Source organism: Hetaerina americana, unplaced genomic scaffold (assembly GCF_022747635.1).
Source record: "Hetaerina americana unplaced genomic scaffold, ioHetAmer1.1.p SCAF_6, whole genome shotgun sequence".
Classification (NCBI taxonomy): Eukaryota; Metazoa; Arthropoda; class Insecta; order Odonata; family Calopterygidae; genus Hetaerina; species Hetaerina americana.
This window is the reverse complement of record NW_027287205.1, coordinates 68403331-68423318: the sequence shown is the minus strand read 5'-3', so window position 1 is coordinate 68423318 and position 19988 is coordinate 68403331. Positions and strand designations below refer to the sequence as shown.

Below are 19988 nucleotides of genomic sequence, written 5' to 3'. Positions count from 1 at the left end.
TCGTTTATCTTGCCATAAATGATAACGGTTCATCTGACTACACCCCTCTTGTATTTTCTGTAATGTTGGTTTTAAAATTTCCCCCCATCTGTTACGGTAAATATCCAACTTAAATCCGCGCACACCTATCATAGTGGATGTTGAAGTACAGATAAATAAAAAAACTTAGGACAATTGTAATTAAAAACGTGGTCAACTAAGATCATATTGTAAATAAATACTAAGTCAAAAAAATAAATCTTAAAACAGCATCAGTTCCTAATGTGGACTTTAGAAAACGTGACCTCTTCCAGAGGGTGGGTAACTATGAATCTTAGTTCATATACATTTTATTATATTTTCCACAGACCATTTTAATTAGTGGACTAATTTAATTAACTAATGAAGACAATAGGAACAACTCTTTTGATGCCAGGGGTGCAATAATATTAAGACCCGTAGACTAAAATTATTCAAACCGACCGTGCTCCTTACGGGACACATGATTGAAAAGGAATACATGGTTGAAATCTTAGAATCCTACATGTACATGCAATTGGTCCACCGAAGATCGAGTAACAATCAGATTCTGTGAGGCGAATCCGAAACATTTATCCTTCCCATCTTCCGTGGCATTCGAGCTGTACTGTTACTACGAGTATTATTTTTACCAACTACTAGAGAGATACCTCATATCTGGAAGATTTCAGTGGCGGAGGGTAGCACCTGCCAACTTAGAGATCGCGGGTGCGATTCCCGCCTAATAAAGTTTTCCTTCAAAGAGGGCTTGGGTATTTGTAATTGTCGTTAATGTTATATGCAGGTAGGGGTTTGGTGGATGAAGGGACTACTTTGTCTCATCCTTGCCCAATGAAGTATAATGAGTGGGAAGGGCAGAATCGAACATATCACAAGCGCAAAAATATTTGTAATATAAAAAAGCATGACCGGGACTTGAACACCGGATCTTTCGACTAGCCGGACCGATGCTCGATGGCCGATGTCGATGCTCAAATGTCAATGCCCTGTGTGTGTGTATGTATATATATAAATGTGTGTGTATATATATATATATATATATATATATATATATATATATATATATATATGTACGTATATATTAATCAGTTAGGTTTGCTGATGACCAAGCTTTAGCTTGCCAATCAGCGAAGGGGTTGCAAGCATTGCTGAGTGAATTGGAAATTCAGTGCGACAGGTTTGGGATGAGAATATATATTAATAAAACAAAGGTTATGCGATTTTCTAGAAAGAAAAAGGCTAAGCTTAACATTAAAATAGGAGGGCAAAACCTAGAGCAGGTAGAACAGTTTACGTATCTCGGTAGTGTTTTAGACCAACACGGTCAATGTAGTAGGGACGTAAGGAGAAGAATTGCGCTAGGCAAGGAGGCTTTCAAAGGAGGAGGGAGTTGATGAGAGGGAAGTTGAGTAAGGATATTAAGAAAAGACTGTTTTTAAGAAAACTTTGATATGGAGCGTAGCTATGTACGGCGTGGAAACGTGGTCATTGAAGCAGGAGGATAGACGTATATTGAAGGCATTTGAAATGTGGACGTGGAGAAGAATGGAGAAGGTGAAATGGACAGAGAAGAAAACAAATGAGGAAGTACTTGGTATGGTGGGCAATGACAGAGGTTTGTTGGGAGAAATCCTATGGAGGCAGGAAAAATGGACCGGCAGTGCGATGTTGAAGACTGTGATAGAGGGGAGAATTTTAGGCAAACGAGGAAAGGGAAGGAACAGGATAGGGATGTTGAACGGGATGAAGGGAGGAATAAAGAACTCAGAGATGAAGAGGGACCTGATATAGAGTAGGATGCTGGTTTTTGTGTTTTGTTCGTAGTCACAAAATGTTTTATTTAGTAGCTGTGTCCATCCAAAAACCTTCCTTAACCGGTAGATTACCTAATAATAATAATACGTGCAAATGCATACATACATACATATATTCATTCATACATTCATACACACAAACACACACATGATAAAATCGAGTGGCAATATCAATATTTCTTATTCAAGAAAATTCTTTTTTATCGTTAAGTAAGCAGTAAACATTTCACTTGACCGAAAAAATATGCCTCGATTGGAACTAGGGCTAAATGATCCTTGCCGTGGACTACAACCATAAAAACTGTTATCACCCATGAGCAGCTTCGATGTTACGCAGAGATTCTCTCAAAGATTATTTCGAGCAAAGCAGTGAAGAGCATGGTCATATTGGCCTTCGTCATAGTACCTCAAGTCGAAGCTCAATGCAGAAAGGGAACGGAGTGAGGGAAGGAAGGTGAACCTACGCCTTACGTCGGATGCCTGAGTGTAGTCTGGGGTGAACGTCACCCTGGAATACATATGTGCACAATGCCTCCGCGGGTGGGCGAGAATGCTTCTCGGGTAGAAGGCCGGGAGGGAGGGCGGGGGAAGGCATAAGGTCCGATCATCCACTCTTCCGACCCTCGACGTGAAAACACCGAAGCGAACACGTGATTGTGCGTTATCGACGCAGAAAACCATGGCCACTCTCTCCGCCCCACTCCACCCCCACATTTCCCCTCCTCGTCCCCCTCCCTTTTCGCCCCCCTCCCTTTTCGCCATCCCGGCCATCCAGCTGATTCATTTTTATTTCCCAGAAACAAGAGGTTTGGCGCTCAAACAGGAGGGGCGTCTGCGATCCACCTATTCTGGGAACATATTTCTTCTGCTGTCTACCGATGAAAACCAGACAAGCGTTAAGTGTTTTTGATTTTGATTTCAGTCGTAAAAAAAACAGTTTTTAGCAGTGATAAGTTGAATAGAATTTAACGGGACGATGATGTTTCAAAATTTAAATTTAGAAAATAACTGAGGGTCGAAGGAAGAGTTATTCCGTCATCTGAACAGCCACACTTGAGCCCGATGCCCCCCGATTCGGCATGGCCCTCGGTGATAATTCGCTCATAATTTCGCTTACTATGTTTCGAAATTTCTTGCGATGAATATTTTATTTACATGTAAAGCTCATGTTATAAACAGAGGAGTTGGAATCAATAGCTTGTATGTTGACACATGTTAGTTTTTCAAATCGATCATCGTGGACATACAACTGTAACGCTTAAAAACTCAATGGCTACCAAATAATGTGCTCTAAGGAATCGTTACAATCCTTTCTTATCTGTAATAAAATAAACACGAGTGTTATAATCCTGGTTTTTCCCCATAATTTTAGACAAAATAAACATTTACCATTATGTTTTATTTGTTTCACTCTATACACAGGAATTCGATACATAGAGTGATTACTCTTACCGCCGATAGATATCTGATTGTAGGAAATGTACATATGTATCTACACTATTTCCATGTTTTCCGATTATATGAACTATGCCATGGGAGATAACTGCGACGATACATTCTGCTGGAGGCTATTGACCCTAATTAACCTATAAAAAGTAATATACTCCGTTCTATTGCATGGCAATATTACTGCATACATAATACCAAGTCGACCTGCTCCGGCACTCATCGAATTAAGATGTCCAAATTCTTAAGAAAAATGGATCTTTATTTTCAATCAAATTTAAAATTTTGGGTTCATGCTCCAAATAATGTTTTAATTTGAAACATCAGCATCACCCTTTAAGATGAAAATTAAATGAAATGGATGCCATAGAATGACTTAAATTCTTTAATACTTAATATGTTACAAGAGTCCTCTTCATTATGATTGAAAATCTTCACCCTTTGATTCATATTCTTGAGCAAACAGTTTAAGTAAAGTGAAAAATCCAGGGGCTTCAGTGATCCTTAATCACAGTAATCGATGTCTCACACTAATGTTTAGCGTAAGCAGACCTGCTGAATTATGAACATAACCAATGTGGCATTTTAAGATTCAAATCCTATTTGCGTCAGCAAAATAGAAGTTCCATGTTCATGTTTGAATATTCATTTTCTGCAAGCTTTCAAAATGCTTACTGCTCTCAAGTGATCTTGTTTAAGAGAATCTGCAGAAAGCCCTATAGCTTCCACCCCAAAGCCCTTTAATGGTAATTCCGTTTCGCTTTTACCTCCTCTTCAGAAAACGCAGAATCCATATGAAGTGTGAAAAAGCCAAACAATTTTAAGATGTTTGTACTCGAGACTGCCTATATACGATTCCAAAACTCTTTAAAGGAGCAGTGTGGAATTTGGTTGCAGGCTTTTCTGTGGAACGATACGTATCCGGGCTATTTTTCTGTGTGAGATAATTCCCTAAGCGAGAGAGAGTTATGTAAAGCCGTAGGAGGGGCAGTTCGAAAATGGGGTTGGAAGGCATTAAACTGCTTGTTATGCCCACCATGAACAGTGATGTTTGCCTCAAACGTGTATACGCTTCTTTTAGGTCCTAACCATTCGACAAGGGAATCCGTAAACATGCGAGCGCAGGACGTAAAAAGACGTAAGAATGAGGGCCCAGGGGGGTAAGGATTAGGCAAGGATAATCGAATGAGTTGGGGAACGGTTTCTTCCGGGAAGTTTTGGAGGGAACCGGGGTCTTTGACGATGAACCCTTTATCTCTGCCGCGGTCAGAGGAGGAGCCTCACAAAAAAGCGCCAACCAGACGCTTTTTTAGTAACGCGACGGGGTGTTTCATAAAAAATGGCCTCCCGCTTCAATTGTTTTTTTTTTAATTCCAGCACGACCTCCACGTTCTTTCTTTATAATTGTGACGTGCAACCACGAAGAAAAGCTAAAATTGGTTAAAATGGTTCTATACTCAACCAAATCGTCATAGTTTGTTTTTACACATCATGGTTTCAATAATTAATAGCCACATCAGGGGGGACGTGATATCTAAAATATTGAAGTGGCCGATTAGCCGTGAATTATGCCTAGAGTTAAATTTAAAACCTTGACGAATAATAAAAATAAGTGGTCAAAAACTAGCAGATGGCAGGCGAAATGTTTATGTTTGCCGGTTGGTGAGACATTTCACCTATATCTCTTGGAATTGACGAAAATTTCGTTCCGGTCATCTGTCTGGTCTGAAAACCATTAAAGGAAAGGGAGGGGCCGTTAATTATTAAGTGCTTTTCCGAATAAATTCTTTATCACAAAAAGTGCCTGTGAGTCCACGTACTTGCCCTGTGGTATAAAAGAGCCACAATAAATTCAGCATGTGAATGAAAACAGACTCGAAATATTTTATTGAATATGACTTGGAAAAAAAGGAAGATTATGCTATAATAAATTAAAACTCAATAAATTTTATTTTTTTCAATACTCCACCCAAGAGATAATGAGTCATTACAAATGGTAAACAAAAATGCACAAATCTAAACGAAGTTCTATTGGGGCATTAAAAAACCCAAACACTGGCCGACACGTTGCTTGATTGCCTGGTCTAGCAAGGCAGATCAAATTATACGGGCGTGGTGGTAATTAAGCTTAATTATACCCATCGTGATGAAAATAAAACAGTAGCAAAATGAGATTAGAGTCAGTCCCACTTCACTTTAAAATACCTTAAAGAGACCGTATTTAAGTTATTAGAACAATAAGTATTAGATCCAAACAGAAAATGCTTTAAAATAGTTTTGCAGGCATACAAATCGTATACTACACAGGTTTTTGATTGAAATTAGAATTAAATCACATTTAATAGGCAATAATCATATCATTTAGACTTTCTTAGACTGTCGCTGCTATTCTTCATGGAAAAGCTAGTTCCTGACCAATCTTTACATTATAATTCTAAAATTTTCATAGGACATATTTTTGGTGGACCATGAATTCATTCAGCGAATTTAAGTAATTAAATAAATCGATATTTTTAAGATTAGAACACTTGTAACCTTCCTGTCTGACGGATTGAAAAAGTTCGAGCAAAGGAGTTCAATTTAATCGCAGTTGTTGGGAATGAACACGTTTCAATTTCAAATATTTGTTGGAAGTTTTTAAAGCCTCTGGCGTCATCACGGCAATCCGATCATTCGGGGAGCCACATAACGACCCGACATCAAGAGAAGCTCTCCTTAATCCATTTATATAAACATTCTTCGCTTTAAACTGGGAAAAAAGTCCGAATTATTGGATTCAAATGTGCTGAAAAATATTCCTGCCAGAAGCGAGGAGTTAATGATAATTTAAACAGAGTGACTAAGAACTCACCTAAAGTGTGTCCTTTTCAGGTATAGAGCCTGAAACTTCCATTCAGATAATCCCCATACATGCAGGTAATCAATCCAAAGCACGTGTGCTACATCACATGCCTGTTCCACAGCTAAGCCGTCTCGTAAGCGTTAATCCAATAGGATTTAGGTTTATCAGTAGTCCCTCTTAATACGGTTTTCGTAGTTAGTCATCATTTCAGTCCATTATAATTAGGGGTTGTTTATAATGAGGCTAAGTTTCAAAGTTATTCATAGAATGGTGTACAAAGGGTAGGTTTTAATGGTGACAGAAATATCTCACCACTGAAAGGATGACTGAAAGTCCTAATATTTTTTATAAGCAATGAATTATGCAGCAAAATTTATCAGTAGCCCCTTTTCATTTGAGATTTATAGGACAGGTTTGTGACGTAAGATTTCACTCCCTTAAATTCTGCGTTGGGTCGCTGTCCAACATTTCCCATCAAAATAGGGGAAACTTTAAAGTCATTAAAGCTGTCTCCAAGTTAAGAAATAATTATATATTTATACGTATATATAATTATTTTTTAACACGCACGCACACACACACACACACACACATATATATATATATATATATATATGTACAAGCACATATATACGCATACATGCCTAACAAATATATGTATGTATAGATGGTGAAGAAGTACTCACGAGAGGCACGTAACATTTGGATGGCACAATAGAACAAAAAATAAAATAAACAACATGTTAAGGACATTGGCATTTTATGATTATTAGAAATAGAGATAATGCTCATTACTAAAACCTGTTGTGTAGAAACACCTTTAGGTCAATTCAGCGATAATTCTGTTTATTCAATTATTAAGAGCTTGTTAGGGATCCATGCTTTATGCTTTTATTTTCATTGCATTACAAGAAATAAACCTATCATATATACGAGGGTCATCCGGAAAGTAGTACCCGTTCGTGAAATAAAGACACAAAAGTAAATATTAACAAACATAAAAAATTTTATTTGAAAGAGGATACTTTAAACTACTTCTCAACATAATCTCCAAGCAAATTAAGGCATTTGTCATAACGTGTGACAAGTTTCTGTATTCCTGCTGCATAGTCCTTCGCCGCCAGCTCATTGAGATACGCGAGGGACCCATCTTGCACAAATTTTTGCATAATGCAGATGGTGTTTAACAATTTCATGAACAATTGTTCGAGAAACATTGGGAAAATGCTCACAGATGTCATCAATTGTGACGCGCCGATCGTTCCTCACGAATTCGTCAACTGAGCTCACCAGTTGGTCTGTAATGACAGACGGTCTCTCCGAACGCTCATCGTCGTGTGTGTTCCCCCTCCCCATGTTGAAGTTGCGACACCACCGCCGAACAGACGACTCGTCCATTACATTGTCTCCATACACCTCCTTTAATTGGCGATGAATATCACATGGGCGAACGTTTCTTGCATTGAGGAATTTAATCACTGCCCTCACTTCACAACTGGCGGCGTTCTCAATTTTTTTAAACATTGTAAACAATCACAGAAACAACACAGGCAATGCTAGCGTCACGCAACTTGGCTCAGAGAAGGCAGACAAGCCACTGAAGCTATCTGACCTCGTCCAGCGGCTACTCGCGTCGTCAGCACTTCATGCGGCACGAACGGGTACTACTTTCCGGATGACCCTCGTATTTAATAAGACTACTTCTGCTTTAGTGAGGAATGATTTGAAGTTTCAAAGGACTACGTCAAAGTTTTACTGTGGTTCCAAAAAATAGGATTATGAGCGGCTTTTCAAAAATTAGCGAATAATAATTTCCTATGTGTGACATAAACCTGAATTCATTTTCATCATTAGCATGACCGACTGCTAACATTCAAAATAACGCTTCCTCCTCAGAACATGTTTCATCTGCGTATAACTTGGTCAAGATCGATAGGCTTATTTCATAAATTATGCGTCGTGAGCTGTTAAGTTAACAATGGACCGATTTTACTCGTATGCATGTGTTTCGTTTGAAGTGGATGGGCACTGTCTTCAGAATTGTTAGTATTTACGAAACGCACGAGAATCTGTGACCAATAAACATTGACGAAGATCCTCCCAGAAGCAAAAGGCAAGCTCATCTGGTCCCATTCATTGGCGATCTACGCGAAATAATCGACGATTGGAACTATGAGCGCTGACAGCTTAAATATTCCTTCTTTTACATGTAACAGTACTGAAAACAAAAAACACCTGGCGCTCCGAATAAGATGATACCAATTAGAAGCGGCAAGAAGAGTATGATTGAGGATGAAAGGGGTAAGAAAGAAGATGAATGTCCGAGTTGAAGGGACTTTTTTGAGCCAAGGGGAAGTGGGTGAGGATGCCAGGGGACGTGGGACGAGTGGCTGAAAGGAGTGTGGGGTGTGTAGCTCAAGGGATTCCGAGGCGATTAGGGGGTATGGGCCAGCTGGAAATTAAGCCCGGGAGGTAAGAGTGGAAGCTTTCGAGTTATAAAAGACTCCTCCGTCAAAAGAGAACTCTTGCCTGGAAATCATGCGGGAGTCTCAAAACACTCGTGCGGAAAATCGAAACGCTGCGTCAAGTCCCCTCCTCAAAAACTGTCTTCATCACTTTCAGCGTATTTGATTTCAATTGCGAATTAATGTAAGTCAAAACAGTAATAGGAATAGCCAAACGTGACATAACTGGGGTATTTTCAGACGCATGGTTTAAACAATTACACCCAAATTCATCCCAATCCAAACGTGACGTGAGCCACTGAAAACGATGGAAGCATCAATTAAATTTTCAGAGCAAATTACGATATTGTTTTTGCGGTATCAAATAAAAAATTCTAAAGGGGCTCCTTGTAGTAGTTATTCTATGGGCTTCGGAGAGCCGACAGCCTGACGACCTTGCCATGAGAAAATTATTAGTTGTGAATGACCGTCGTCATGGCTTTTTCTCCAATATTTAGAATAAACCAAAAGAGAGTTTATTGCACAATTTCTTGAAATTTTAATTTATTGGCGGGAATAAGTCTAGAAAATTTGACATTAGAGTGGAAAACCTAACATTATGTCGGGCATGTAGCATCATAATAGGAAACCTTGCGGCAAGCGAAGGATCATAGGTGTTCCAACATGGAATTAATAACCATACATTTTAATAATGAATACCAAATACTAACTAATGAGTACTAAGGACACTGTGCAGCATCAAGTGAAACGAAAAAACATTTATTTAAGCTTCATTCAATTATTTGCGACGACTTCAATGGTTTCAGAAAAGCAATTACTGGACAGAACGACCTTTAAGCCCGCATACCTCTTTCATTTTACTCCAGTAGCACTACTTAAAGTTCATGGAATCCATTAGGACAGGAGGACAATAGCACGTTGATTATCTGAATTTCTCTTCGAAAATTACATGTTTTTTTTTCTGAAGGAAAGTGAAAGCGTTTCGTTGAAATCATGTATTTGAAGAGACGATACTTGAAACCGGCTTAATTCCACATTTTTCACTGGAATCCAACAAAATTGATGATATTTCGTATTGAAAACAAAAAGCAATGGTCAGTCGCAACACAGCTTGACGAAAAATGCATTTTTAGCTAAAAACGAAGAAATCATCATAAAAAGCATTATCATCATTGTAATTCAACGAATATATATCCTCCCAGTCACAGTAATCATACTTAATATGGCACTTACTCCACATGTTGTGTCAGTTAGAACGTACACGCGTAGGCAGATTATCTAGTAAGTTAGGGCGAACTTAATGTTAAACTATAGTTCCGCAACCCTCCTGGAATAATTTTTCTCTGCTAGATCTCTAGATAGAACCCCAAACGACAAGCTACTCTGACTTGACCCTGAGATATTTCTGTGAAGTGTAGCGGATAATTTTTTCTTACTTGTGAATAGCTTTTAAAAATGAACCTTGAGTTCAGCACTCCCCATTCGTAAGTGGTTGTTTATCAACGAATCTATTTATAGGGGAGTTCCGGATGGTCATTGGATCAAAGCGTTGTTATGGGTAGACTCCCTGTACATGGGGTCAACACAGAGGATTAAAAAGAATCCCATATCATTCAGCAGAAAATTTCATCAACATAAATTTACCCCGATCCCAAAGAAACGTAGTAAGAGTGCATGAGGAAAATGATGCAATAAAGAGCATACTACCTCATGTTTGCGTTGAAATGACCTATTTATGTTAAAATAAAAACGAGTCAAAGGGTGCAAGTGTTTCACGTGGGTAAGTATTCCTAATAATGACGCAATAAAAATTTAACTTACGTCTCTACAGGGAAATCGCTTTCAATCAGCCGAAAAAAATGAAAGAAATAGGAAAATACTGAATTTTTGTCCATGCGTCACAGAGTCAGGAAACATTCTGCAAAGCTATAAGGAATTTAAATCTTATTTCTTAAAACTTGGTAGGGTATGCAAAATACTGGAGCAGCTGGACTAGTAATCACTTATGGAGCTTACGTTAAACTACAGATGGAAGCTCTTGCATAAATCGGAAGGAAATCTCTTTAGCAGTAATGTTGAAAATGCATTATTACCCCCATCGTACTAAGTTAGGAGAGATAATTGTAATAAAATGAGAAAGATTAAGTGTAGAACAGATAAATTTAAGATGCCATTTTTTCCACGAACGATAGAGGATCATGATAAAATTGTTCGACCGCGGTAGGGTCATGTTGGGGTAAAATTATTCTGGTGTGTATTCACCCCCTGCCACACATTCTGGCGGTGGCTTGCAGGGTATATATAAATAAATAAAAAACTCTACAGCCAGAATTCATGGAACACTTTATTTATTTATGGCACAGGGGCACAAGAAGCGTCTAGAGAAAACAGAGAAAGTTACATAGTAACTAAAAAACTAAAAATATGACGTCCATAGAGCTGTTAAATTAACAGAACCAATCAATAATATTGCTAAAATGTAAGCAAAAGAAACAAAGGAAAGAATTAAAAAGGCAAAGGAACAGTTCAGAGATTCGCAGCTATTCTAACGACAAAGTATATATGCTATCACAGTATGAGCTACCCACAAATTTCTACAATTAAATGATTATACTATATGAAAGAAATTGTACACAAATCATTTAAAAATGAAAAAAAATTAGATAAAGAAATAAATAATATAATTATACCAGTAGTGTTTAACCGATTCTAGAGACGATTAAACATCAATCTCAACAGGTAGAAAATTTGCTTCCTTCGGCAATCCTAGGAATGCGGCTACAGTGGACTTTCTGCGGACTAAACCTTGTGAAAAATCATAGGTGGAAATAAACTGGATGGAACACCCAATGATTTGATACTATAATTCTTACTTCATAATAAGCTCTGCTACTGAAGCAATTATCTGGTTAATTACCATTAATTGGACCATTCTTATCTACCAAGGTTCCTAGGAGGAGCAGGACATTTTGATTGATTAATGATTTGAACTATTTTATAATGTTTCCTTCAAACAAATTTTATCCTGATCGTATTCAAATTTTATTTAAATAATTAATATTCAATGAAGTAAAGAGTTAATTCATCAATAATTCCCAATATTCGTCCCAATTTTGATTCGACCACAAGTACTTCAAAAATAATTTTTTTTATCCACTTAAGCTTAGAAAAAAAAATCCCGGACTTTCAAGAACAAACGAATATAGCTAAAATAATGTAGAAATAACATAAAATTCCTAACCTGTAACCTTCATTTGCGTGTTATTGTATTCATCATAAAGAAAAATATCGTCTACGGGCAATATGTATAAGTGTTATGTCTGTGTCTGTATTCCTTTACCATGTAGCAGTAGGTAACGCGTACCTCAACGAGTAGTTTTGTTAATGAATTTTTGTAATGATTCAGTTGTATAATAAACCTGTATTTAACAGAAATTAGGGCAGACAAAAAAAATATACTGAGAAAATTAGGAAATAATGGCCCAAATCCCCAAAATAGAAAACTCGAAGCCCTTCCATGAGCGAACACGATAGCACCCGCGCACCTACTCCAAAATATTAACACAATGAATTATTTCAATACATATATTATGAAAGAATCCCACATTTCTCCATGTCTTAACTTCTATGAGCCCTTAACGATATACGAGAAAAAAACATTGCAATATATTATATTTTTCTCAAGCACTTCGATTATTGCGTTCCTCGACATGGGAGAGAACTTTCAATGGATAGCAGAAATATATGGCACTATATACAAAACGGGTAAGATTCTGATTAACAACTAGATATGCGGATCGCGCTTACTCCATTTCTAAAGGGAATGATTATTAAGTGGTCTTTAAAGTGATAAGTTTTTTTAGAAGTATTTACGGCAGCTATATTCCCGATTTCCTAACGCGTTTACGACGAAACTCGACCACCTTTTGCTTCATAGAATGTTTCGTTCGGCCTTGAAGCCGAGACCGCACGGCCGACTTCGCCACAGAACCAGATGGCGTGACTTTATAGGCAGAAACCACAACCTTGCTTTGTGGTCCTCCTGAGTTCTCAAGAAAAAAAAATAATACACATCTCTTTCAAAGGATCTATTTACTTCAGAGGGCACGGCCGAAACTGTTGGGTTGTCAAAGCCAATCGTCAAGAAACGAATCCATCTCAAAAAGGATACCATCAATACCAAGAAAGATATCAAGGCGTGCCGCCGGATCCATTAGCTCTACGGCGTCAGCAATTGGACAAACGGGTTTGAGGTCTTTCGACTCCTAATATTAGGCCTACCTGTCCTGCAGGGCTGAACTATCAGCAGGATGAAGATTGAGAGGGCGGCAATCCGATGAAAACGGGGCGCCACGGTCGTCCATTCCACCCACGCACCCCCAAGCATGCTGGCAACTAGCCCTCGCTGGGACATGGCTCATTGCAAAGGGGATGTTTTGGCCAAGAAACAGTCACCGGCGGGCACATGTGCAGGACCACACATTATCCTCCCCGGGCTTCCTAAGGCATTAGGAGGAGGTCGAATGCCCCCTGTCAACGCTTCTTTTTGTCCAATGTGTAGCCCAAGGTGTTCTGACTGCTATGGACGGAGTTTCGAGCTCCCCGCGCACACCCACACGCCCCTGCACCGCTTGCATCCAAACCCAACAGGTTGTCCTCTTCTTACGAGGGTGGGAACGGGACTGGACTCTAATGGGAGGGGGGGAAGGAACTTTGGAAATAGACACGCAAACCCACAAAAACTCACGGAGAGGTTAGAAGGGGATGTCGAAGGGGGAGGGGAGACGGAATGAGTCACTGGTTATCCCTAATAAAGTGATTGGAGGGAAATTTGAGGGGGCAAATGGGTGGAGAAAATCGTTCGCAAACTCCCGCAGAACTACGTCCGATTCCGCAAACTGCGATCACCGTGCACCAAGAATTTTGAGATTTGCTCCAACTCTGAGCACGATTTGTTGAATTTGCTTTCTGACAATAATCCATCCACTTAGACGATTTGGTTTAGCAAACAGGAAAATTCAACGCGAAATATTGGTACAGGCATCCTGTTAACACTTCTTACCCAAACCTCAGAATCGACGGTATCCTCTTATCTCCGGCGCGTCGTGCTAACATCATACTTGGCCCCTTCCCGCACAGTAAAACACTTCGCACGCCGTGAATGGCATCCAAATCTTGAGAGGGAATCTAAACTCACTTGTGTCACCTTATGCGGCCCTCCAAAGTGAATTTTAGAGCGATATTCTGTGTTCACCTCCTTTTGACGGCGCACACGACCGAAACGCAACTGTACGCTGCTGTTACTACGACGCACCAGCACTGATGACAAAGGGAAACCCGCGTGCATGCGACGACTTTATCTCGAGTCGAGCACTTCTCCGTCACTACCACTAGAGCGACGGTCGAACGGAAATATCACAAGCTTAACACACACATCTAATAACGATTTCCCTCGCGGGAATGTCCACACGCGCTCACTGAAGTGTCCGACGCACTTCGGACAGGTGTGTGCGACGGGGAAATTTAGAGGGGGGGGGAGAGAAATGGGGGCCGGTCAAAGTCGAGTCGCTAAAAGCCACCGCTGAAATCCCAGACGATGCCACCAGAACGGAGAGACCAGAGACTCGTGGATGAACAGTAGACCAGGCCCCAGAGGCGCAAAGGCTTCTGACTACACGGAGGGTCGGCGAGCGTGACTCCCTCACACGGGCTGTGTCCTTCGTGCGCGTCTGTTTGTACGTATCCCATCTAACTCTGGCGACGGGCGCTAGGATGCGTGTACTAAGACAGAATGGTTCGCCTCACACAACACGCCAAGAGACCTCACGTTCCTGATCCCCCCTCCCACAGACACTCCGCCACCCCCCTCCGCCTCGCACCCTACCTCCTCCCCCTCCTCCCACACTCTCACTCCCCAAAGGCCCCTCTCCCCGTCCACCTAAAGAAGCCCCTTCCCCTCCCTTTCTTTTCCCCGGCTTTCCGCCCTCCTCCCCCTCCCCTAAACCCCCACTGGCCTCGCTCGCCCCTTTCCTCTGGCAGCCAATGCTACACTCTTCAGTTCCTCCTCATCCCCTTCTTCTTTCTTCGCTTTTCTTCCTTTTATCCGACTCCCTCCTCCGCCGCCCCCTCCTTTCTCTCGCCCCTGGGTCCTCCCCCCACTGCCCCTCCCAGCACTCTTTTCGCGACAGCTGTTGAAGGCCTCTTATTCTATCTCTGCGGCAAGGGGTTGCTGCAGGTCCAACGGCGCTCTTTTTCTTATGCGCCCCTCCCCCATCATATTATTACCAACTCCAGCGAGGGGGTCTCCTGCCTGTTTCCGTTCGGCTGGTGGTATGTGCGGCAGAGACGGAAGTTCTTCGACCTCGGTTGCTCCTGCGGCGGGGGAAGAGAAAGAAATTTTGTCTCATGAGCCCCTAGCACCAATTGTCACAGAGGGCTATAATGGCCTGGACGTAAAAGAAACTTTGGAAATTTATACTTTTGGAACGGAAGAATGGTAAGCTTTGAACCAAAAATCTGTTCGTGATTTCAATACACAAACTATTGTGTTCAACTGCGAAACTTTTACGCATCGGTTTCGAAAAAAAATATATATTTAGAGGACGCCAATTATAGGCCAGGGGTGGATGTAAGTGAGGAGTCATGAGGACATGTCAATGGAAATAAATATTACACTATGCCGCCCATGGTAAATAATTTTTCCAATTATAATATTGAAAACAAATTTAACAAGTATTTTGAATATCTGTTGTCCTCAGATCATAAAGTAACCGGCAACATTGTGAGTTGTGGACTCGAAATGAGTGCGATAACTTTAAAAACTAATAACGTTTCATTTAAATGGTTTCATTTGAATTTCTTTATGGTTTCATTTAAATTTTATAATAGATATAATTTCTAATTATCTCTATTAACATGTGAGAATTCCCCCGGTAGTGGCTTCATAGATCCACTGCAAGTACATGGTCGAGTAGTGTTTTTTTCCATGAGCGATGCAATCAATAAAGTAATGAACACCACTTTACATAGATAAGGAATGAGTATACACAATTATAAGAGAAAATCGATGGTCATGTTTTGCTATTATGAGCATAGGATTGAGATACTGAATGCAGGCCGTAACTACAATATATACAGGTATCTCCCATTTCACCATGTATTTTGAAAACTACGCAGAGCACGTAAGTAGAATAGGTAAAACGAATAAAAAAACACTACGATGTTCTTCAAGGGCAATACAAAGATGACCAGATTGTTAAGTCAAAAAATATGAAGGGATAAACAGTGTTCCCTTGTTTACAAAGGAGATAAATGGTTACATACTGACACTATGAATGATTCTTAGTCGATTGGCTGAACGGAAATCGGAACCCTTGATGGGGTTTTGGTTCATACCGACGGTTGTGTTTAGATTTAGTTCTTACTTCAATGGTCATTATTATTTACTCTATTCTACCACAGGAAATCGAGGATCTCAAGTGGTGACGGAGATGCTTGGCCGGAGCTTCAACTTGGACTATTTGTTTCGTTCTTTGTCTACCTTTCCCTTACTACAAATTTTCTCGTCCTCGCCCATGGCACGGAGATCAGCATTCTGTGGTTAGTTTTTCTCCTCGGAAAATTTTTAAGGAAATCGAGTTATTCTTTCTCCAGAGAAAATATCATACCTTGAGGTATAACAAGTTTTTTTCAATATTTTTTTCGAACGCAGAGAATTAAATTTTTGGAAATTGAATCTGTTGGCAAGATTACAATGTAAGGATGTCACATTTTCTTCTCCAAAAACTCAGATGAAAATGGTATCATTATTATTGAAAAAAAGTTCATATAACATCATCACGAAGCATTTACTGGGAAGCGATCGTCGAAAAAGGTTGAGAAACCGTTTTTATCAACTCAACTTCAATTGCCTCTCCAAACATTGTACGCAAAAAAATGTTTCATAATAAATTTGGAAAAGGTTGTCCCAGGCCAGATTTTTGGTTGGTGTGTGTGGCAGGAAATAACAGCACACTAGGCAAGCAGGATCATTTTACATGTTACTTAGGAACCAATAAAGGCGTTTTACTTCCCTTATAAGGTGAATTCAACTACTATTAAAAACGCTCTATATTCAGTGGAGTACCTTTATTAATTCACCAGCAGGTATTCTCATAACTCTAGAAGATCCGTTCAGGGATAATATTCATCTTTATATCTTCCAAATTTCTTTCCCTCATTTTTGAAGTAGGCCATATCGGTCATATTAAGTGGCTAAATCGAAAACTCCTGCACGATTATGTGTCAACGACTTAAATTTTTTCAATGAGGAATTTTTCTGTGACGAGTTTAAGAGAGACATAAACCGATGCCACATTTCTAACGGCCAATTAAAGGACCTTTTATAGAAGGCTGAAAAACTGGCTATATAATGATCACATTATTTCTGAAGATCATTCATTTCTCATCACTCACATTAAAAACGCCGCTCATCTTTATACGCACCCTACTTTGGACTGCTTAGGGCAAATGAAAAACTTGGACAAAAAAGCTGCGACTTCCTAGGAATTCCAGCGAACCATTCATCTGTTGAAGTTGGAGGGCAGTTTTGAGTTTCATGGGCTTCCTCCCATGAAGCATGGGAATCGCCCAAGCATAAGAGCATGAAGATGTGCTGAGTCATTTTCTCGTGGCTACAAAAATCTAATAAACCTAAGTCTACGGCCAACGAACTGGGAGCGATAATGACATTATCAAATCAAGTCGCGGCAGCGCACGATAAAATGAAGTTGGCGTGTAAACTGCAGGCTTGTGTGTTGGACAAAAGTTCATTATTCCATGAGCATTTGGCTATTCAATTTGAAGCGAGACTTTCATAATATAATGCAGAGGAACAGAGGTAGCTGTATACTCGTGTATAGCATAAAATGGCCTATTTTTTCTTAATTCGATGGCTAATTAATGATTCAAACTGTAAATTGATTCAATTAAACTCACATGTCAAGTATAGATTTTTTCTGCAGGATATTACTTATAATTGTACTTCTGCTGTAACTATATACAACTTTGCAGTTATGTTTTTCCAAAAAAAACTATTATTTCCTTCTTCTAAGAATGGTCGTGCGGTGGTTTATGAAGAGTATCTAGAAAGTTTATCATTCTTATAATTTCGTAGGTTATCACATGCATTATTTTATTCTAAATTTGAAAAGTCCATTATAAATCTTTGAAAAGATAGGAACATTTTATTTGACAAGGGCACTTGTGGGAATTATATGCTTTTTTTTCTATTTTACAGTATACAAAGTCTATTACGGTTTTTTCTCCGCAGGCAGTTGTAAGCAATGTTTTCTCCTTTCTAAGTACACGAGATGGGTTCAAAAAGTAAGGTAACTTTATATTTTCATGAAAAAATATTTATTTTTTCTTCAATATTCAAGTTGCCCCTTTCAAAGTTCACCCTCCAAGATAAAATACACTAATACCAATGTTTTTTACAATCCTCAAAGCAATCCTGACAAGCACTTTTTCGTAAAGCCTTGAGCTCTTCCAGCGATGCAGTCTATATCTCCTTAATCATTGCAAATCTCTGTCCTTCCTTAGGTCTCTTCAGGTTTGGGAATAGGAAAACGTCTCAGGCGGCCAAATCCAGTGAATATGGTGGCTGAGGCATGATTATGGCGGTGTTTTTGGTGAAAAAAATCTCTCACAAGCAACGATGAGTGAGCAGGTGCATTATCGGGGTGTAATAGCCATGAATTGTTTCTCCCCCATTCCGGACGTTTTTGTCGTATTGCTTCTCGCAGACGGCGCATCACTTCAAGGTAATTCTCCTTACTGACCGTACAACCTTCAAGTAAGTACTCCTAATGCACTACACGATAGTAATCGGAGAAAACACTGTGCAAAACCTTGACATTTGATCGTACTTAGCGTGTTTTTTTCGGTCTTTGTTCTCTTGGTTCTTCCATTGGGACAATTGGGATTTGGTTTCGACATCATTACCATAAACCCAGGATTCGTAAGCAATCATGATCATTTTTAGCAAATCAGGATCACCATTGACGTCATTCAACAGCTCCTGAACGATGCTCATGCGACGGTTCTGCTGTTCAAAATTAAGCAGTTTCGGAACGAACTTCGCTGACACACGTCTCATACCCAAAACATCCGAAACAATAACATGGCACGAGCCAACCGATATGCTAATATCCTCAGTATTTTTTCTAACAGTTATTTGCTGATTTTTCAAAACAACATTTTTCATTGCTTCAACGTTTTCGTCTCTTGTTGACGTGCTGGGGCATCCAGAGCGAGTGTCGTCATTTGCATCATCTCGGCCATCTTGGAATAGCTTGCACCACTTATAAACAGTCGTTACTCAGAGCAGGCTCACCATATGTTACTGTAAATATTTCAAGTGTTTTGGAGTACTTAGTTCCATTTTTTACATAAAATTTGATGAAGATTCTTTGATTCATTTTGTTTATAGCAGAAATACGCCGAGTATACCAAAACACGTCCAATATTTGTACCTGTCAATAACAGACTAAATAATATGCATTTTTGAAACTGTGCACAAATATTTGGGATACGTGTACCATCACAACAAATAAAAAATTTGAAAATCGAATGTATGTTGCCCGCGAAATTTGAAGTCTTCTTACTTTTTGAACACAACTCGTATGATGGTGATTTTTATACTATATAAATGATTCCCTTGTCGAAAAGGAAGTTTCCGATGTTATACTATCACATAAAATTATTAAAAATCCTTCTGTTAATCCTCGATTCCTACATATATTTTCATAATTTCTAGAACTACGAGTATGTCATGGAGTTATAGTTACGCTTTTATAATTCCTCTTGCCATTTTCTTGTGTCACTCGGGTGAAAATTTCCATTATGTCATCACGAAGTGGTGAAATGTAACATAAGCATTACGGCACAAGCAATCTTCGGATAACGATTAAAAAAATCCTTTATTGTCGAATATATTCCTTTTTAAACCGTAGACGAAATGATTCATCGGCGGCTATGAACGAACACAAAGTGCGTCATCTATTGTGATGATATAGGATGCAAGGGAGTTTGCAACACATACTTGCATTGCTGAAACTATTCTTCGGGGAGCCCGTTAAATGCTTATTGCTCGTCACTCGTCACCTAAGCAGAAATGCGAGGCGGAGCTGGGGTATTATACGTGAGTTGGCGAAACTCGAACTTCATCATGAAGCCAATGGTAGGAGTGTGGATAGCATCACTTCTCTGCTAAGGCGTCGACTCACCATCAAAGCCGGATGCTGGAGAATTTATGCGGTAATTATGGAAAAGCCACAGCACCAGGACCGGGTCTGGTCACGGTTACTGCTACTATTCCATTCCAGGTTTTTTTTTTCGTCAGAAGTTCCCGCTCCGTAGTTT

The 19988-nt window shown here is 39.6% G+C and overlaps 1 protein-coding gene and 1 long non-coding RNA gene across 2 annotated transcripts in view; both read right to left on the bottom strand.

Annotated features, from left to right (window-relative positions):
• The window catches only part of LOC139695368 (protein CEPU-1-like), a 375969-nt gene extending 361611 nt beyond the window's left edge, over positions 1–14358 (bottom strand). Inside the window, exon 1 of the mRNA XM_071594091.1 lies at positions 12867–14358. Coding sequence (XP_071450192.1) covers positions 12867–12999 — 133 coding nt within the window. The 5' untranslated portion in view covers positions 13000–14358. The remainder of the gene's footprint in view (positions 1–12866) is intronic.
• A 420-nt stretch (positions 14359–14778) lies between these two features.
• LOC139695424 (uncharacterized) overlaps positions 14779–19988 on the bottom strand; it is a 55407-nt gene continuing 50197 nt past the window's right edge. The window contains exon 3 of the long non-coding RNA XR_011702315.1: positions 14779–14957. This is a non-coding gene — a long non-coding RNA (uncharacterized lncRNA). The remainder of the gene's footprint in view (positions 14958–19988) is intronic.